The 21,058-nt window shown below is 41.4% G+C and overlaps 1 protein-coding gene across 6 annotated transcripts in view; it reads left to right on the plus strand.

The window, feature by feature from the left end:
* acaca (acetyl-CoA carboxylase alpha) overlaps positions 1–19,092 on the plus strand; it is a 31,961-nt gene extending 12,869 nt beyond the window's left edge. Inside the window, exons 26-55 of one of the 6 annotated variants that reach the window (XM_041052470.1) lie at positions 24–113; positions 231–349; positions 1,689–1,712; positions 2,169–2,315; positions 2,828–2,971; positions 3,065–3,167; positions 3,253–3,360; positions 3,479–3,535; positions 3,804–3,848; positions 5,195–5,236; positions 5,822–6,037; positions 6,188–6,343; positions 6,440–6,664; positions 7,148–7,303; positions 7,395–7,541; positions 8,066–8,335; positions 8,671–8,768; positions 8,944–9,064; positions 9,242–9,352; positions 11,596–11,739; positions 11,856–11,976; positions 12,903–12,999; positions 13,142–13,238; positions 13,348–13,483; positions 13,563–13,740; positions 13,826–13,938; positions 14,666–14,820; positions 15,630–15,800; positions 17,100–17,236; positions 17,405–19,092. In XM_041052470.1, coding sequence (XP_040908404.1) covers positions 24–113; positions 231–349; positions 1,689–1,712; positions 2,169–2,315; positions 2,828–2,971; positions 3,065–3,167; positions 3,253–3,360; positions 3,479–3,535; positions 3,804–3,848; positions 5,195–5,236; positions 5,822–6,037; positions 6,188–6,343; positions 6,440–6,664; positions 7,148–7,303; positions 7,395–7,541; positions 8,066–8,335; positions 8,671–8,768; positions 8,944–9,064; positions 9,242–9,352; positions 11,596–11,739; positions 11,856–11,976; positions 12,903–12,999; positions 13,142–13,238; positions 13,348–13,483; positions 13,563–13,740; positions 13,826–13,938; positions 14,666–14,820; positions 15,630–15,800; positions 17,100–17,236; positions 17,405–17,531 — 3,855 coding nt within the window. In that variant the 3' untranslated portion in view covers positions 17,532–19,092. The remainder of the gene's footprint in view (positions 1–23; positions 114–230; positions 350–1,688; positions 1,713–2,168; positions 2,316–2,827; positions 2,972–3,064; positions 3,168–3,252; positions 3,361–3,478; positions 3,536–3,803; positions 3,849–5,194; positions 5,237–5,821; positions 6,038–6,187; positions 6,344–6,439; positions 6,665–7,147; positions 7,304–7,394; positions 7,542–8,065; positions 8,336–8,670; positions 8,769–8,943; positions 9,065–9,241; positions 9,353–11,595; positions 11,740–11,855; positions 11,977–12,902; positions 13,000–13,141; positions 13,239–13,347; positions 13,484–13,562; positions 13,741–13,825; positions 13,939–14,665; positions 14,821–15,629; positions 15,801–17,099; positions 17,237–17,404) is intronic. The other 5 variants (XM_041052471.1, XM_041052472.1, XM_041052475.1 and 2 more) reach the window with 5 other exon arrangements.
* The last annotated feature ends 1,966 nt before the right edge of the window (positions 19,093–21,058 follow it).

Below are 21,058 nucleotides of genomic sequence, written 5' to 3' on the forward strand. Positions count from 1 at the left end.
AATAATTAATTTGCTTTTTATAGAAACTGATCCTTTCAGAAACATCCATCTTTGATGTTCTGCCCAACTTCTTCTACCACAGTAATCAGGTAGTCAGGATGGCTGCCCTAGAGGTGAGACGAATAATGATGTCAGTCAACAAATCAGTTTGCCTTTACGTAATTTTCACAAAAGATGCAGTTGCTTCACGTAACTAGCTGTTTCTGTGGCTTCATCACCAATGATTGCAGGTTTACGTGCGCAGAGCGTACATTGCCTACGAGCTCAACAGCGTTCAGCATCGACAGCTGAAGGACAACACATGTATAGTGGAGTTCCAGTTCATGCTCCCCACCTCGCATCCCAACAGGTATCGCACACACAAAACCCATGCATTGCTTACGTGCTGTGCATCACCTTTCCTGCTACTCCCCACCCATAAACGGCACTGTGGACAGGAATCAACATTTACAATAAGGATGGGCACAGAATTTTCCTTTGGCAGTGATGCTGGAAAGTTGGCAGCACTATAATATATTTTGCTCACAGCTTTATATTCATTTCGTGTATATATCTTAGTGTGAGCACATGCAGCTCTGTTCATTTGTCCGTGCTCACTGCCCTATTTCTCAGAATTATCAGCATCATTTGGTGGCTCCCTCTATTCTCATATCTTTTCCCATAGACCACTGCATTATTCCATTGTCTAGGAGTTTGTACTATAGTTGGAGATGTACTGTAGCTACAGAAAAACTTATCACTCCAACACCTAGAAATCGCTTAATCCAGAATCAATCAACGTCCTCCATGGTGCCACGGTTCCTCTCCCACCTCCCCAGCTCTGTCATTGTTCATCGTTGTTCTCCATGTAAATGCTCCTCATGTGCAAAAGAAGGTATTTTGCAAGACTGAAAATACTTTTCTTGGTTTGTCAAAAGTGTGAGAGTCATGAGCAACAAAGCTCCCAGTCTCAAGGGTCTCACGTCAGTTGCTCTTCCTTGTAAGTCCTGGACAAATGTATATCTTATGCCTTATTAAACTCGAGAATCAGAGAAAAACCAGAGACAAACTCAGGATTTGCGTTGTACATGCTTAGCATTTGGAAAAGCTTGTAACAGACACAGTACTGTGGCATTTCTGTTGCTCTCATATTCTGCATCCCACCTGTGTGATTGTGTTTGGTTTGTCAGTGAGCGAATGTCTGTATGTTTGTTGTGTATTTGCTTGTTTGTGGCTTTTTCAGTGCTTGTAATTTTTCTCTGCTCGGTTTGGTTCTGCTTGTTTGTGCAGATAGTGGTAGAAATCCTGCGAATGCCATGATACACTCATTTTCATTGCATGCTTGTGATTTAATGTGTCTGAATTAACCTTCATGTTGAGAGCGTGAAATGATCCTCCGTCTTTGTTCAGAGTATACCTCAGGACAAGGAGGCCTTAGGATCTCATAATGCATGTTATAAAAAAAGCAGGAGCAGTCAGGAAGTGAAATGTGTGTTTACTGCCAGAAAGATATTTACAATTTTTTTTTCACATTCATTGCATCCATTTAGCTACTGATAAATACAAAAACATGATGTTAACGTGCACACACACACACTCTCACACTGTCACACACACTCACACACACACACACATTGCTACACCTTGACTGTCTTCCTCTCCGGATGCCTGCCACTAACCAGTTAGTAATCAATGTTGTTTGATTGCAGAGGGAACATCCCCACTCTAAACAGGTATTGTAAACATTCTTTTTATTGCATAGACTACTAGTGACTGTAGCTAGCTGCATGGTCAAAGCAGTAATTCATTAAAAAAATTAATTCATCTGGTGATTAAGTCAACACTTTGTTGTTTGGTTTACGCAACTGTTTTGATGCTTTTAAATTTCCCCGAATGAAACAGATTTAGGAATCTGGAGTTCAGTCTGGTTTACTGACAACGGCATGGCCTTTGGCATTCAGCCTCTGTGTCAAACATTTGAGTCTGTATGTGTGTGTGTTTGTGTCTTTGTGAAAGAGTGTTACATTCCTAACTGTTGTGTGTATGTGCTTCAGTATTGTAGAGATTTAGAAAAAAACCTTGGAAGTAATTTGGTGTAAAATAATTAAAAAAACAAAAAAAACATGATTGGGGAAATGTTGTGCACCAGTGCAAATCTCCTGAACTGAAACTTGTGACTGTCCTGCCAGGAGAATGTCTGCTCCAATCCTGGACAGTGTAAAAGCCATGGACATTAACTTACTGGAAACTAAACCTCAGGACCTTAAAACACAGGATAGTAAATCTGATGATAATCCTGAGAAGAAAAATGTCTCAGAATCGGAAACCGAGGACAGGTTTGACACACAAAACCTCTCGAGTGCTTTCAGTGGGTGTATCTTCTGGGACGGCTTCCTACAATCAAAGGACTAACACCCAACAAAATGAACCCTGTGAATCTTTAACGGGTCTTCCTGGTGGACTAATGTTTCCTTGTTCCTGTGAAAGTAATATTTTCTTTGCTTTAATTGGACTAACGTGGTCTATGAGGGAAAAAAAAAAATCCCTGACATACTGTACAGCTGCTGTCACTGTGTTCACTTATCATGGTGGAATTTTGTTACTACCTGCTTTTTTAAATAATTTGAACCTCATTCAGTTTTTATACTAATGAGTCACCTACAGTTAACACGTGAGCCTTTTAAGTGTTTTCATATATATTATCAAATCTCAGCCTCTCAAACTGCCAAAACACTGAGGGATTAAAACTGTTGTGAGGTTCTTAAAAGTGGATTGGGGACATCTTTACAAACTCGGTCTAGTGGTTCGGCAGATTCCCATAATAACTGTTGTCTGTCGACACCCCTAGGATGTCATTCTCATCCAACCTGAACCACTATGGCATGGTGCATGTAGCCAGTGTGAGCGATGTCCTGCTTGACACATCTTTTACACCGCCTTGTCAGCGCATGGGAGCCATGGTCGCTTTCCGCTCCTTCCAGGAATTCACCAGGTCAGTTCTTGCATAAAATAGATCTTGCATGTATTTTATGGGATTAATGGCATGTGGGATTTATTTATTTAGTTTTTTTCCCCCTCTTTACAGGAACATAACCGACGTGTTGAGCTGCTTCTCTGACTCTCCTCCCCCAAGTCCAACCTTCCCAGAGGGAGGTAATCCTGTCCTGTATGGTGAAGAAGACAACAAGGTGAAGAGAACAGACTTCTGATCTGCTGGGCACTTCTCCTGTACGACTGTATCTTATAACGAATTAAATTTGCTTTGTCATCCAGAGTGTCCAGGACGAGCCGATCCATATCCTGAATGTGGCCATAAAGACGGACAGCGACATTGACGATGACGGCCTGGCAGCCATGTTCCGGGAGTTCACTCAGTCAAAGGTGGGAGCTGTTTACAAAAAGGCTTTTTTTTTTTTCTCATGATTTCGGCAGAGTGAGTTAAATGTTTGACACAATTCAGAAAGATCTTGACATTTGTCTTTTTTTTTATCAATCCTAGAAATCCCTGCTGTTTGAACATGGCATCCGAAGGCTGACTTTCCTCGTGGCTCAGAAAGTGAGGGTCTTTATTAATTTTTACCAAGTTAGCTACCTGTCTTCACAGTTTTCTGCCATGCATGCCACATATTCAATATTTCTGAATAGCATGTATCCAAATGTGACAAATGGACTGTCCTCCATCTCTTCTTTTTGTAATTACTAATACTTAATTGACTTGCTAATATGGAATGACATTACTGCGTTAATTGAAATTTAGCTTATTTTCCTGTTTGTCTCTGTATCTCTTTCTGCATGCCTTGCTTTTGCTGCATTTATGATGACAGGATTTCAGGAAGCAAGTCAACTGTGAGGTGGACCAAAGGTTTCATGTAAGTAGAAGAAGACAAAAGAAATGGGGACAGGTGGCTCTTTGATTTGCTGTTGCAAAAATGGTTCAAACAGGCCCTACCAAGGAAGTGCCCATTAAATATACAGCCATTCGGCTCCTTGATTTCAAGAGGAAGCTTTATTCAACTCTGTTGAATAGGAAACCTAACCCACCATTGTCTTGAATCAATAAAGATTTAGTTTAGCAACAGTTTTCTTTTTCCAGCTACGGGTTAAAGCTGTCTTTAAAGCCCCAGAAACGTACTCACTGCATAGATTTTCTCACCTTGAATTGTCAGTTGTAAGTGTCCTGCAGTGATGTGAGCACACATTTTTAGCATGGATAGCCACGTAGGAATTGAACCCCCAATCACGGCAGTTTTGTGATGTCCCCTGCTGATTGTGCTGGAGTACACAAGACCGCATTTATCTTTCCAGCTTTGAGCCATTATAAACAGAATACGTACTAAAATTTAGATGAAAGCGATAATGACATGGATTTAGGACGGGATTAGATTTTGAGAAACGCTCTTTTTTTTTTTTTTTTTTTGCCTCTGCTGTCATTTAGACAATAGGCTTTGATTTTTCTTTTGATGGTACCACAGTCTCTGATGAGAGCAAATCATTCTAACTGGTGTCACTGTCATTATGTGGCCCTTGTTACGTAGAGGGTTTTTTTTAGTAGTCTGTCCCATTCTGTATGCTCACCCTACAGCGTCTTTTATTGGTTCACTATATTGTGGAGAATGAATACGATGTGTAATCACAGTGTTAAATCATGGCTATGGAGGTTTCCAGCGTGTGTGTGAACTGTTGCAGTTCTCTCGTTATCATTTAGGCTGTGGGTTGATGAGAGCATCTCCAATCGGTCTGGCATTGTGTTGGCAAGTGGGACACTTCATCTGATAACGTCAAACACGGCTACCAGGGCGTTATTCAGAGTCTCCGATGTCTCTGGAAAAAAAAAAGGGATATGTTTTATTCATTAGCATAGTGAGTGGTGCTTTATACATGTAGCCTGTTGCCATTATTATGTGAGCTTGCTGTCTGAGTAAATACACAGTGATTCCAGCAGTAAGGGTGAGCAGGATCCACTAGATGCAGAGCAAGGTCCTGATCGTCACTGCCTAACACACCATACTTACTTTTGTAGCAGTTTAAACAAAGCCCAGAGTAGCTTATTTTCACCTGAAATTATTTGGTTTATAGTTGCATTGCATGTTGTAAATGATTTGGTCAACCTAACAGTGAACTGCCATGTTTACAACCAAGGTTTTTGTTATGGATACTATATTAATTTCTTTTATTTTTTGTTCTCTCTATCTCTGTCTCATTTTCTTCCACACAGAGAGAATTCCCCAAATTTTTCACATTCCGTGCCAGAGATAAGGTGAGTATGGCCAAATCTCCATGCAAAAATTACTACTTCTACTGAATATATATATATATATATATATATATATGTGTGTAGCTTATATTTTTAAGGTACCTGTATCAGATTACTGTAACACGTAAAATAAACCCACAAATTTAAAGATACAACAAACCGGTGAACATTTTTCTTTTGTGGTTATAAGAAACAACTCTTCACCCCCTTGGCAATGCTGAATTTCACTCTATCACAATCAGTGATGTCTCTTCCTCTCCGTTACCCCTGATAGTCTCACTACAATGACACCACCAAAACTCATTAAAGTAATGAACTCTAATTATTTCTCCCATTTAAGAGAAATGACACCCATTAGCAGCTTTCTGAGATTGAGACTGCCCATGATTTCATTTACTTAATACAGTGTGTGGCTCACAGGCATCGTTCTACTCTTATATCAACTGAGTGCTCCTGAAATTACCAATTTGAACTACTTCTGTTAATGGAGAGAAGTCTAACTTCCAAAAAAGTCTGTGAACAAACCCATTTAAAATATTGTAGTGCTGTGTTGCTGTTTGTGATTGAGTCCTGCCTTTGTCTCAATAGTTCGAGGAGGACAGGATCTATCGTCATTTGGAGCCCGCGCTAGCTTTCCAGTTAGAGCTCAACCGGATGCGCAATTTTGCCCTAACTGCCATCCCATGTGCAAACCACAAGATGCACCTGTACCTGGGTGCAGCTCGTGTGGAGGTGGGCACAGAAGTTACGGACTACCGTTTCTTTGTGCGAGCCATTATCCGCCACTCTGATCTGGTTACAAAGGTGAGAATACAAAAGAGCAAGGAACATTTTTTTACGACTAATGGACATTTTGTTTTATTTTTACATTTTGTACCCCCCTACACATTTTTATTCGAAGAAATGAATCATACCCGCCTTTGCTGATATTTTCTCTTTCTGTTCCCTCATTAGGAGGCCTCTTTTGAGTACCTTCACAATGAGGCAGAGCGTTTGCTGCTGGAAGCCATGGATGAGCTTGAGGTGGCTTTCAACAACACAACTGTGCGAACTGACTGTAACCATATCTTCCTCAACTTTGTCCCTACAGTCATCATGGACCCATCAAAGGTTTGTCGTACCCGTACACATCTTTAAACTGCTTTCTGACCACGACTCTTTTATTAATGACTTAATTTCTCCCAAATCTTTCTCCGCAAACCTCAGATTGAGGAGTCTGTGCGCTCCATGGTCATGCGTTACGGCAGCCGTCTGTGGAAGCTGCGCGTCCTGCAGGCTGAACTGAAAATTAACATCCGCCTGACTCCGACAGGAAAGCAAATCCCCATCCGCCTCTTTCTTACCAACGAATCAGGCTACTACCTGGATATCAGCCTTTACAAGGAGGTCACTGATTCCCGAACGGGACAGGTGGGGCCCAAAGACCGACAGGTGGGGCACTCATACATCTTCCATCTCACCTTCACATTGTCCAGTCGCAGGCAAAGGGCTTCAGCTCCATCCTGGAAACTTCAACTCACAGAATGTAGTTTAACTGCCTCTCTTGTAAAGTTAGTCATTTTGACACGGTAGAATATGAAAGTTCTGGCTTTAAGATTTATGGATGTGAAGTAGAGATCCGATATGAAGTCTTGCCCTTAGCCCGGTGGACAATTCGTTTAGTAATATGTTTTGTTCTCGCAGCTGATCAGGTAAGTTAATGTCATCCAGCCATCCATCTGTCCATCATCGCTATCATCCATTCAGTAGCAAATGAATGATGAACACTTCATGTATTGTTTTTCTGTTTCTTTTTCATTTTTGCTGCACAGTTGCTTTATTAGTTCCATAAACATATTTTTGCTACCGTAATCCCAAGGTTGTTAAAGACATCAGAATACCTAGAAAGTGACTCTTTCTCCTTCTTCTGTTCAGATCATGTTCCAAGCATATGGAGATAAGCAGGGTCCACTGCATGGCATGCTCATCAACACACCCTACGTCACCAAGGACCTGCTGCAGTCTAAGCGCTTCCAGGCTCAGTCTCTGGGCACCACCTATGTCTATGACTTTCCAGAAATGTTCAGACAGGTACAGTGAAAAATTTGACTTAGGTTAGATTCTGCTCACAAATAATAAGTTATTAATAATTTTATTCTCACTATTTCATTTCTTTTCCCAGGCTCTGAAAAAGCTGTGGCACTCAAGCCAAGCCTATGCCCACCTACCCAAATGCCCTCTTCCTTCTGAGCTGCTCACGTTCACAGAGCTGGTTCTTGATGCCCAAGGTCAGCTGGTTCAGATGAACCGACTGCCAGGGGGCAACGAGGTCAGTTTTTTGTTTGTTGTTGTTGTGTTTTGTTTTGTTTTTTTTGTTTTTTTTTTAAGTTTAACACATAAATACAGTAGAGTATTTTCATTTTCAAATGAAATGATACCCATTATTTTGAGAGGACCTTTTCCTTTATCTAGCCACCTCCCCTTTTTAAATGTGCAGTTTCCTTTTTTACTCTGTAGGTGTCTCTGTGTTTCTTCGGCTGTGTTCTTGAGGGCTTGTCCAGTACGTTGTAGTTGAATGGCAAAACCTAATGCATCATTGAAAGCGCACTGAAAAACAAAACCCACATCTAGTGATTTTATTTAAAGTGAAAATACTGCAGTCTCAATCAGCCACAGAGCATGACATCTCACACTTTATTCTCATTCTCAGCCACACTATGTGAACAAACGCATTTACCCTGAAAATAAAAATGAAAAAAAAAAACACCAGAGTATTTCCGACATACCTATTATACAACAGATTTAGATATTTAGTATTTCTTTAATAAAAGTGCCTCTTCTCTGTCTTTCAAGATTGGTATGGTGGCTTGGCGAATGACCCTCCGAACTCCAGAGTATCCAGCGGGTCGTGAGATCATCGTCATAAGTAATGACATCACGCACAAGATAGGCTCATTTGGGCCCCAGGAGGACGTGTTGTTCCTGCGAGCCTCGGAGATGGCACGGGAGAGCGGCATCCCTCGAATCTACATCGCAGCCAACAGCGGCGCCCGCATCGGGCTGGCAGAGGAAATACGACACATGTTCCATGTGGCCTGGCAGGATCCAGCAGACCCATACAAGGTCAGCCAGAAGAGTCTCACTTACATAACGCTGTAGTTGAGGGGGCCTCCCTACAAAATTTTGTGTAACTCTTTTAAATTGTGTGACCTAAAAATCACCTACTTAATATTTCAAAAACACAAATATGCCTAGTGAATAATCATAATAGATGTTATTACTTCAAACATCCACCTGCTGGCTGTTTTGTTAATTTATTTGTAGTTGTGTATTAGTTTATTTCTTTATTATGGTTATGGTTATGGTTATGATTTTCTTTTCTTTCAAAAGAAAATACTTTTCAGCATCTGTATCATTATCTATCATAACTAAGCAGTCGCTGCTATATTCCTCTGCAGGGTTTCAAGTATCTCTACCTCACACCTCAGGACTACAAGAAGGTTTCAGCCCTGAACTCTGTACATTGTGAACATGTGGAGGATGAGGGAGAATCCAGGTACCTCATTTTTATTTCAAGTGAAGTGAATCTTGAAGCTGCTGCAGTATCAGTCGAGTGTGCATGACTCTACAGATTAAGGTCCACGAGAATGCAGTAGCGGTAACCGCAGATTAGAGAGCTGTTGGAGGGTCACGTTTGGCTTCTTTGAGTGAATATATGTGTTGTCATGCAGGTACAAGATCACTGACATCATTGGAAAGGATGAAGGGCTGGGTGTGGAGAATCTGAAAGGGTCTGGAATGATTGCAGGAGAATCCTCCCTGGCTTATGAGGAAATCATCACCATGAACCTGGTACGACTGAAGTGGGCGCAAAAAAAAAAACATGCATACATGTAGCCTCCTCCTTAGCCTTGAGCTATGCACATGTCTGGTCTTTTGAGAGCAAATAGTTGCTCTTTATAAATTTACGTGAATAATTGCACTCGCACCCAGTTACTTAGAGACAAATATAATTGTCTTGTCCAATAGGTCACGTGTCGAGCCATAGGAATCGGGGCCTATCTGGTGAGGCTTGGACAGCGAACCATCCAAGTGGACAATTCTCACATTATTCTTACAGGAGCTGGAGCACTCAACAAGGTAAAATAATCTATATTTATTATCTTATTTAAATGTGTATCTCAGTATAATTCAAAGACAGTTTTTCTGGCTTTCTGAATTGAAAACACAGTGCTGTTGTGTTTGTCTGCACAGTGCTCTTCCTGTAACGCTGACTGAGCACCAAATGAATCGTCCCTAAATTCACGCAATTGATTCATCTGCATTTTAATGTGGAATTCACTATAAATATTCATTAGTTGGCTATTAAATATTTCAGCTAATATGAGAGGAAGGGCAAACAGATCTGGTAAGAAGCTCTGTGTGTGTGTGTGTGTGTGTGTGTGTGTTTATAACTTTGTGCAGCCGGTATTGTATTGTCTGTTTTTCTTTTTTTCTTTTTTTAATATAATAAATTAATACGAACCTTAGATTCTGAAATATGAACTGACAGGGTGGCATTATGTGTGTTTACATATCAAAGAAAAGAAATTAGAAAAGTGTACCATGATGTCGGCACTTGTTCCAACTCGGCGATCAGGCCTCCTCCTGCCTCGCTGTCTTCTGCTAGGATTCCCTTTCCGATCCCAGCGACAGGCCCGCCTGCCACTCATAGCAGAATAATTGAAAGCGAACCATGAAGTTGTATTTGCATAGAAATAGAGTGGCATGCCGGAGGCTGCAATGCAGGACACCCATATCATTTGTTTTTAATCAAAATGAAGTTTTGCTGAGGCAAATTGTTTTCTGAATGCAGCTGATTTGTGTGTGTTTTTGTATATGTGTGTGTGTGTGTGGCTGTGACTGCATGCTTCACTACCTCCTCTTCCTCTTGTCTTGCTTTCCATTCTCTGTCCTTGTCAGTGCATTAAGATGACTCCATTTCAAATTAGATGACGGATTGCAACATGACAAATCATGTAAATGGCCCAATAATAGCATACCTATTCGCTGGAAGCTCAATTGTTTTTAGATGGCCCCACTGTTTAGCTGTATTCGTGCGATAAGACTCATAGTAACGGTCACTGACAAGTGTCTACGTTGTGTAGGTGATGCATTGCAATATACTGTACCCGGTGTTTATTTAAAAATAGTACTGATATCACAAGCAACACAGGCAAGAAGTGGGGTAGTTTTTTTTTCTTCTGCTCGTTTATCATGTGGTTTCCTGGCTATTAACTGAAACTTAATGGAGAGCAGGAGGCTGCCACCCAGAGATCATCATTTCATTAGCTGCTGAAAAGCTCTCATATTTTCATGGGGACTGGATAGTAACTACTAGCACAAATACCCCAGTGAGCTGTTACATCCAGTTGGCCCCACGTTTTCATCCTCCCAGCCATCTCCCTCTGTTCCTCCTCCTATATCCTATCCTGTTCTCTCTGCTGTGGAATCTTAATGAAGCCGGCAATGGCCGGAGGCACTGGGGTTTTTTGTGTATGTCAAGGTGATTGCAATGTTTCTTGGGTCCGCAGGCTTTCATGACAGCTTTAGGAGAGTGCCCCAGATTTGTAGCCAGATACATAACCATTAATGGCAATAAAGAAAGTAAATGATGGCTGCAAAGGTGAGAGCTGAGGGTAGGGATTGAGCTCCTCTCTGATTTTTATAGAACCATGTCAGGGCTCTGCCACCTGTTCTAAGCTGCTTATGAAAATAGGGTGGGATAGGAGTGCGGTTTTATGGCTTCAGGTTGGCACAGAGGCAGTTTTGAGGGCAAAAACCTTCAGTGTCACCCTTGCACAATAACCTCTATCTTTTAGAAAATCCCCCAGGAAGAGCGGCAGGTACTGCCGCCCACCTGTGACTGCTGTGATAGAAAGATTTCTGGCTGCTGATCACCTGTATTGACAATGCAGTGGGGCTGTGTAATGCAGGGTCCCCGCTGTTACCTGACATGGCTGCATCTGTGCGCCATCTCATTGATCCACAGCTCCACAGACCAGTAACCTGGCGAGGACACCTCCTGTCGTCAGCCACGGTTGCACAACATGAACAGTAGATTAACTCTGTTATCATATTGGAGGCCAGAGAGAGAGGAGGCTTTTAAAGGGTAAATCTTCACATAATCAAATTGGGCAGAACCCTGCTGCGCCGATTTTCAAGCAGGTTATGAGAGCAGCACTGGAACGGTTTACTGTTGTATGTGACATAAACACGAAAGCCTTATTTTTTTTACATTGGTATATGCCTTAAAACCCAGAGTTGAATGTCAGACAGAGGAAAGTACGAGTAATATTATAATTTTTTTTTTCTGTTGTCTTTTTGTTGTTTTCCAACTACAGGTGCTGGGCAGAGAAGTGTACACATCAAACAACCAGCTTGGTGGAATTCAGATCATGCACAACAATGGTGTGACCCACAGTACTGTTTGCGATGACTTTGAGGGAGTCTTCACTCTTCTGCAGTGGCTGTCCTACATGCCCAAGGTAATTCAGCAATTGTTTCGAATAAAATGCTGCATCCCGAATTCATGCAAGTTAGCTTATGCTGTTTATAACTGCGTGGTTTTATTTAATTAAAAAATATATATATATTTCTTCAGTGTAAATCTAGTCCAGTGCCCATCCTCAGTGCCAAGGATCCCATAGATCGGCCAGTGGAGTTTGTTCCAACCAAGGCTCCCTATGACCCTCGCTGGATGTTAGCAGGACGTCCCAGCCAGAGTGAGTGCCTAGTTACTTTTATCACTTTATCCTGTATCACAGAAACTTTTCTATATTTTTCTGTTAATGTAAGTTAAATATCTTTTCACAATATTATCTAAAAATCCCTCATTTGCAGCCTTTCACTTTTCCAAAAACAGGACAATTTTGTGGCTATATCAAATCCAGAGTTGTGCTAAAATATGTTATATTGGCAACTACAATGAGGATTTATACACATTTTCATTTGGTCTACTGATCATTTTCGAAATCTAAAATGCTTTATCAGCAGTTGTAGAGTCACGCCCCCCATTTTTTCGTGTCTTATTTAAAGTAAACATAAAGATTTATCATTTCAGCCTCACATCCTCTAGTTCACTGTGGTTCATTACTAGAGTGAGGTTATTAAGAAACAAAGAGAGAAACAGTGAAGCCTGATGTCATACTGCTAAAGATAAGAATAAGATAAGACCCAAATGGATGTAGTGTGTTTTACACTGCAGGTCAGGACTGAGCTGGTTCCACATCAGTGTAATTACAGCTTGGGACAGCAAAGAGATTGGTAGACCGTGTGGGAAGCCAGTCAACGTCTCAGGTAGTGATGAGTGGCGAGGCTTAATTGAATGGTAACCTCCTAGACTGGGCATGTTTCTCAGGCAGTAAAAGAGCTGAGCAAGCCTCCTTATACAGTCATCCATCATGGTTGCTGCCAAGATTACACATTCAGAGTTAACAAAAAATAAATAAATACATAGCCTCAGACTGTATGCGTAATAAATACAGGGATTTTTTTTTTAATATGGAAAGATAAAATGTTTTGTAAACGTTAATTCAGTTGCTTTTCCTATTGGCAGTAATTAACTCCACTTTCTTTCCTGTGTCACTCTATTTTATATTTTTCTGTACCCTTTCTGTCACACTGCTCTCTCTCATCTCTGTATATGAAGCTCCAAAGGGTTCCTGGCAGAATGGATTCTTTGACCACGGCTCCTTCATGGAGATCATGCAGCCATGGGCTCAGAGTGTGGTGGTAGGCAGAGCCAGGTAAGAGTCCCAACGAAACACTGAACCCACAGGACATGCTGCTGAAAATTAATTTGTGTACACCACAGATAATTATCTTCCCATTGTAAAATGTAGTCAAGGTGTTTTGTAGATGTCAGTGCTGAAAGGCCTCTCTCCCCAGGCTGGGTGGGATACCTACTGGAGTGGTTTCTGTGGAAACCAGGTCAGTTGAGCTGTCAATTCCAGCAGATCCAGCCAATTTGGACTCAGAGGCGAAGGTAAGGGCTCCCTCAATGCATATACTCAAGACTGAACTGGCCCTGAAGTATTTATACATTTACAAACTCTCAGGCACTGATGCAGATATTTGTGATTTTGTATATTTAGATCATCCAGCAGGCAGGACAGGTGTGGTTCCCAGATTCCGCTTTCAAAACAGCCCAGGCCATTAAGGACCTGAACCGAGAGGGCCTGCCTCTCATAGTGTTTGCCAACTGGAGGGGCTTTTCTGGAGGAATGAAAGGTACTTCTGCTTCCGTAGTAATGAGTCCATCTGGGTTCAACCCTTTTCAGCGTCTCATTCGAAAATGTTCCCTTTTTAGATATGTATGACCAGGTGTTGAAGTTTGGAGCCTACATTGTGGACGGGTTGAGGGAATACAAGCAGCCGGTACTGGTTTACATTCCCCCTCAGGCTGAGCTGAGGGGAGGCTCCTGGGTGGTTATAGATCCCACCATCAACCCCCGTCACATGGAGATGTACGCCGACAAGGACAGCCGGTGAGTTGGACAAAAAAAGGGCAGATTAAGAATCATCTTTATTAAACCAACTTTGTTTATTTATTTAAGTCATTCTTGTCTCCAGAGGTGGAGTGTTGGAACCTGAGGGGACAGTGGAGATCAAGTTTAGGAGGAAGGACCTGGTAAAGACCATGAGAAGAGTAGATCCGGTCTACACGGGCTTGGCTGAAAGATTGGGTGAGTCCTCACAGTTCAGTTCTAATTAAAAGTCTTTTTTGGGTTGTTTCATGTCGTTTGGCCCCCCTCAGCCCCCCCCCCCCCCCCCCCCCCCCCCCACCCCCCCCCCCCCGCTGCCCTGTTTTAGTGAGGTGCAATATATCAGGCGGGAGCACGTGTGCGTTCGCTGTTGTTCTTTATTTGGTGTTGATTGTATCATCTTCCCTGCAGTCCCCTGGGAGATGTGTCAATCACAGCCTGCTCAGATCAATCACCAGCTCTCCTGTCACTCCTGAGCAGGCTATTGATTTTACTCAGGGCTCAGAGGAACTGTGGTCCGATACTGTGTGGGGCTCTGTGCTTTGGGCCAAACTGGCAGAATGGAGGTTTATTGGGAATGATTTGAGAGCTTACAGATTGGAATTGACAGAAATCAGTCTTCAGTGACAGCAACAAGGGGTTTGGGGGAGCTCTAATGCAAAGTGCAGTTAGCAGGAGTTAATCCACAGTTGCATGTAGAACTTGGGACAATAAGGGGAGGCCAAACCCAGGACTGCCATGTACAGGCTGAATTTTTGGCTTTCACACCTGAACTCAATCCCTGACGCACTGTGTGTTTTAGCTTTAAATGCTATTCCTTGTCTGTATCCTCTGCTTGTAATTAAAACATACAGATATATGACTGTCAGTTTTTGGAAAATGTTTTCATTTGATAATGTGTTTTGGTATTATTTTAAAACTCCATCAGGAACCCCAGAGCTGAGCCCCCCTGATCGTAAAGAGCTGGAGACCAAGCTGAAAGAGCGTGAGGAGTTTCTCCTGCCCATCTACCACCAGGTGGCCGTGCAGTTTGCAGACCTTCACGACACCCCAGGTCGCATGCAAGAGAAGGGTGTTATCACGGTGAGAACTCTTTTTTAATGCTATCTTATGTACATGTATTGCTACAGTATGAACATGCAGGATGTGAATCACCTGAAAAGCCCTCAGGGGAGTATCAGTCTAGCTGCTGCTGCTGCACCTGCCTTGTGAATAATGTTTGGTCTCACCAGGCTGTGAGACTCGTCCTCATAATTATCTTCTGATGACCCTGGTCAATCACCTTAGCAACCACAGAGCAGCCTCGGGCAGGCCCTGTCTCATTCTGTGCCTTCCCAGTCCCATCTTTCAAACACAAACACACACACACACACTCACTTTGCTCACATGTCCAGAAGGGTGTTTCACGGATGGATGGCAGTCAGGGAGTTTTTTTTGTTTGTTTGTTTGTTTTTTTTAAAGACTGGAAAGACTAACTGTACTGCTCTGTATGTTCACCTCAAGTTTATCAGCAGGGAAATCTGTGTTCTCAAATGACATCCTCAGATCTTCAGTCCACTGTGATAAACACTTCATTTACAGAGTAACACATTTCTGTTACGCACATTAATGTGCTTTACACGTGTGACGCTTTCATCAAAAAAATCCACAATAAAATGAGCAGATTCCCACATTCATTTTCAACTAGATTTTTCATAAAGCTAAATTAACCCGTTAAACTGATTGCGGTTTGTGTTAAAGCAGAAATGATCCCAGGTATGGTTCTGCACAGGAAGAAAACGATCCATATTCCACTTTTAATTCACATAATGGAAAAACACATAGTTATGTGTAGACATTTGGGCGCTAATAGCTCTTAATAACAGTAGCTACTTGTCTTTTGCCTTTGTTAGGATATCCTGGAATGGCAAACGTCCCGCCAGTTCTTCTACTGGCGTCTGCGGCGTCTGTTGCTGGAGGACACGGTGAAGAGGAAGATCCAAGCGGCCAACAGCGAGCTGACGGACGGCCAGATCCAGGCCATGCTGCGCCGCTGGTTTGTGGAGGCCGAGGGGGCTGTCAAGGTAAAATGTGCCGCATAGCTGCAGGGTTTGTTCAGTGGTCTCTCTGTTCGTTGACTGAGTGGGAGATGTAGAAAACTGTAATTATCTCATTGAATACAATACAGCTTACATAGCTGGGTCTAAAGTTTCAATAAGATAATAATATATAAAATTGCTTAAGAGATTGAATGTGAACAAAAACTGTAGAATACCACAGAATCAGTTCTGTGGTATTTCTCCTAAATAGACACACCATCATAACCACACAGAAATCCAGATCAAATAAAGCTCATGGGTTCATTCATTTTTAGATTTCTTACAGTGCACCTACTCACATCCAAAGTCATCATTAAATCCACTCTTTTCTGATGAGTAATTGAGTGAGCCTTAATAAGTGTGTTTTCTCTTGGGCCACTATCAAATGGCTCATTTTATTTGTTTTCAGGGAAGTGTGTAAATGCACTCAAGTAAACAACCTCTTAGCCCCTAGGAATGATTACAGAGGGTGTTTTTTTTATCCTCAAACTCCCATCCCTTATCCGTGAGGTGTACCAGTCAAAGAAGTAACAGTTATTCCTATTAAATCATGGTGATTAAATACAGATGAAGTGAAGTTAATGAAAATAAACATCCCTCAGAGATACATAAACGCGGTTCCTCGCGGCCCAGTGTCTCAGGGCTCAGAGGACCAGCCGCAGGGGTGACAGGAGCCGGCCCAGCGTTAGAGATCTCCTAAGAAGTGGCCTTCTTGTTAGCTAATATATTATCCCAATCAGGACTGGCCGTCTTAAGCCACAATTAATCACAGCCCTGGCACGTGCAGATAGGAGAGCAACACACTGTTTCTTAATTAAAAGCAAACAGATTAAAAATGATTAATAAGGGCATTAAATGTTCTTGTGGACCTCAAGCAGGAATGTTCATAAAAAAAGGCAAGAGCCCATTAAACCCCTCCACCCCCAAATCTTTGCTAAGCCCTCCAGCCTGGCTTTGTTTGGGATCAGAGATGCCAGTCCTCATGAATACTAATTTTCCTGTCAGGTCCAGTCAACAAAACCTCAGGCCCCCACTTTGTGCCTGTCCATCTTTTTTTTTTCTTATTGATATTTATTTGTTCATTCATGATATTTTTTATATTTTATGAGTTAGTACAATATTTGTATATGCAGAGTTTTTTTTCATTCCCAGTTACATTTGTTCACACCCGCACCATAAGAAAAAGTCTGATTTCTAGGCTTTTTTAAAATCCATAAATACTTTGAATCTTGCTCACAGTGATCCATCTTCTGTCCTTTAACAATCTGTCCCTGTATTATGCAGGCCTATCTGTGGGATAACAACGAAGAGGTGGTGGGATGGCTGGAGAGGCAGCTAGCTGAAGAAGAGGGCGCGAGGTCCGTCATCGACGAGAACATCAAGTACATCCGCCGCGATCACATCCTCAAGCAGATTCGCAGGTGATTATTGTAAACAATGCGGGTTCAGTGTGGGGAAGAATCATACAGCGCAACTAATTTTCACCTGTTTTTTTACCCCCATCTGCCCACCTGACAAACATGAAACATGTGAAATCTAGCTTTCCTTTGCATGATTTTTTTAATGTTGTTTTCCCTCTTTATTTTCAGCCTTGTTCAAGCCAATCCAGAGGTTGCCATGGATTCCATTGTGCATATGACCCAGCACATCTCGCCCACACAGAGAGCCGAAGTGGTCCGTATCCTGTCCACTATGGAGACGTCGGCCTCCTCCTAGTGGGAGCCTGCCCCCCCCCCCACACACACACACACACAGCCCTCCCCTCCCTCTGCCTGGCTGAATCACAGTTCAGGCCACAACCACTGTCCTGTGCTAGACGCTGGAGGAGCCAACGCGATGGCCCTTGGTAGCTGCCAGGTTACCGATGAACCGTTGGCAGTGATTCTCACTAAGCACGAGTTCAGATGACTGACACTGTTTGTAACGTTTTGTAGATTGTCTTACATGTATGCTGGTGCTTAGATAAATCCATGTATTTTGTACTCAAGTGCAATTGAAAGATGACTAAAGAAATACCTAGTGACTAGTATGTAATAACATGGAGTTTACACAGTTGGCTCAAATGATAATCAGTGGCCTCCATCCTTTTGAACTGGAGAGTGCACAACAACAAAGGTAGGAATTTGTTGTCATATTAAAATGCACCTTGGTTTGTGACATATGCTTGTTAAGATTCGCAAGTGTTTTGATGACCAGCTCGACAATGACAGCACATTGCTAGAGGCATTAGCAAGAAAGGGGGGTTTTAAACTCCTAAGTAGGGAGCACTTAGTTACTGAACAAAGACGGGGAATGCTATAACAGATATGGACAGGAGAGCCCAGCAGGGAGCAGGGACAAGGTCCCTTTTAGACCCCGACTGTTTCACAGTTACCCTGCAGTGAGCGATGGGCAGCTCGCCTCACAACAAAAACCACAGCTGTCCCTTCTGTTCTCACTCACACAGTACACAGTACATGCTGTTTTACGTGCACTTTACTGCTGTTTCCTTTCCATTGCACACAGAATCAAACCTGCAGTTTGTACTGTTGCATCTGTCATACAGGAATATACACACACGTACATGCAAGTGACACAAACAGTAATACACACGGTGTATGGTTAAATGGGAATTTATAATGGTACTACACAGAGTGGACAATGGCATGCTTGTCACCACTGGGTTACTTTTATTTTGTTGCTCCTAAATCTAATTAGTGAAAGTTGAGGGTTTTTCTTTTTTGACTAAAGTTGAGATTTTTTTCTGTTTATTAATTACAGTTTTTTTTTTACAGTTAGATGGTTAAATCATTAAATGTCTATAAAAGAAAAAGAAACAAAGGTTACTGTTCACTGGACTTACACTGTATGTTACATGTCAGATATGTTGTCTGATTTTACTGTAATTCACACTAACTGTTCTATTTATAGTTTGTACCTTTGTGTAAATGAAATGTTACTTATTTTTAATATTAATTTTGAGAACACATCACATTCTCCACTTGAATTTGTTATCAATAGACAGGCTACCTGTGGCAACTGTGTCAAAAAAGGACCTTTTTTTTTTTTTTTTTTTTTTTTTAAATAGAGTACATAATAATACAGCAACATCATGATGAATAAAAAAAAGCAATGTGAAATGGTTTCATGGTCAATGCTGAGCCTTTTATGTGCCTATGTTGACATGTAGTCCAGTTGCTTTATAAGTAACTGGTTGTTTCCTGTACAAGGACGGAGAAGAATTTACAGTGGCAAGCTCTAAATGTGTCTACAAATATAATAAAGCTTACGCAATGTGGTTTGAAGTGTGTTTGTGCAAAACCTTTTGAAAATCTCTGATTTGTTTTACATGAAAAAAAAATGAGGTGGTTTTTAACAAAACTCAAGTTTCCAAGAATTTGCAGTAATTTAATTTGTCAATTATTTTTTATATATTGATGATCCTCAGGACAGATAATCACATCAATGGAAGCCTCATTAATTTCAGCAGTCAGAGTAAAGACTATTACTTTGGGGAGACGTTTTCTGATTACTTGAAAATGATAGTCTTCCCATTCCTCAATCCACAGATGATTAAAATGGCATTTTCTTCCTGGCTTTTAAACTTCAACAGTCTTAAGGAGGATGAAACAGATCAAACAAATATTGAGGGATCTATCTCATCCCTCTTCTTTTTTTTTATTTTTTTTATTTTTTTTATTTTGTCTTGTTCCTTCATATCATCCCCTTGGCTCTTTCAACTCTATTACCATCCTACCAACAAATATGTAAGACAAATTGAGTTGCATGCACCCAATACCCACCACAATTATAGGAGGCCCAATAAGAAAATGACTCATTTGGCAGTATAATTGGAAATGTGCCTTGCTTGGTCTCTCTGGTCTCCCAGAGGGTTTTGCTCATTTGTGGTGGCATGCTAGGCTGGCTAATTCTTCTTTTAATCACTGACAAACTGCAGAATCAGGTTGCTCCTCAGCCACAGAAGTGGAGGGAAGAGGTTTGGTAGGTGAAACTTGCAGAAAAGAAAAAAAAAAAGAAAAAAAATTGGTCATATTACTAGTCTTGAAACACTTCGTTGGCCTCGACAGAAATACTTAACAATAAAACCAAGCTGATGTTGAATTTAGACTTAGGTTCTTTTTGTTTTGTTTTGTTTTTTTTAGCATTTGCAGAGCCCCACTGTATTGGCTGATTTCAGACAGAACTGTGAAAAAAATTGAGGAGGGAACAGCGAGAAATATTAATGGATAAAAAGAGGGACAACATGAGTTCTGTGATGAGATTGAAATGGAGGCATTAAGATAGCGCAGAGGGGAGACTCAATCATGCATCTGAGACGGCCATAATTCCACATTCATGCGTCTCAATGACTTGACAGCACTTGAGAGACAATGCCTGTGACCCAGTTGCAGGATTCCAATTAGCGGGGTGTGTGCAACAGTTGAGATGAAAAGCGAACAGGGTCTTTACAGAGCCCCAGGGCTGTCTGATTACCGCCTGAAAACAAGAGTCTCTTGCCCGTGACAAAGAGTAGACCGACACAGAGGGAGTGCCAGGCCCCAGCTGTCCTCCTTCTCTCCAGGCTGAGGATTCTGAAGAGCTCATCTCATCCCAGCCTGCCTGCTTTGCCTCTTCATGTTTTGACCGTATTGCAGTGTGTAGTGTAGTGTAGTGTATAGCAGTCACATTAAGATGTCTTCTGAGCTGAATAAATGTTGGTAGATTTTTCCTCCCAGTCTGGGATGGAAACTGATGACCTGTATGTCATAAGCCTGCATCTATTACATCAAGGCATCTTCATATGCAGAATGCCTGTTGTTTTACATGGTGTTTTACATGAGTGTATATGTGGCCCTATATATAGCCGCCTCCAAAAATACTTTTAATCTCCAAACGAAGGAAACTGTTTAAAGTTTAAATAAATAAATAAAAAGGAAGAAGTATAGATTTTCAATTGTCTATATGATGTAAATTTATTTTAGTGGTCTGCTACTAAATATATTAGCATAGCAATATATTTCAAATTGTACATTAGTGTACTAGTGCACTATTTTGAAATGTACTGGTAAGTGGGCTTAAGTGTGTTTTTTCCATGTGTGTACAAAGGCAATTTGAGCACTTGTATTTATGTAATTATATGTATTATGTGTAATTTTACAACATTAAATTCAATTTGTACTTGACATAAGCTGTATCTAAGCACGCCTACTGAAAGTGTCCTCATTTAAAAAAAAAAACATTTTTGTGTTTTTCCACAAGTGTAA

Source organism: Toxotes jaculatrix, chromosome 12 (genome assembly GCF_017976425.1).
Source record: "Toxotes jaculatrix isolate fToxJac2 chromosome 12, fToxJac2.pri, whole genome shotgun sequence".
Classification (NCBI taxonomy): domain Eukaryota; kingdom Metazoa; phylum Chordata; class Actinopteri; family Toxotidae; genus Toxotes; species Toxotes jaculatrix.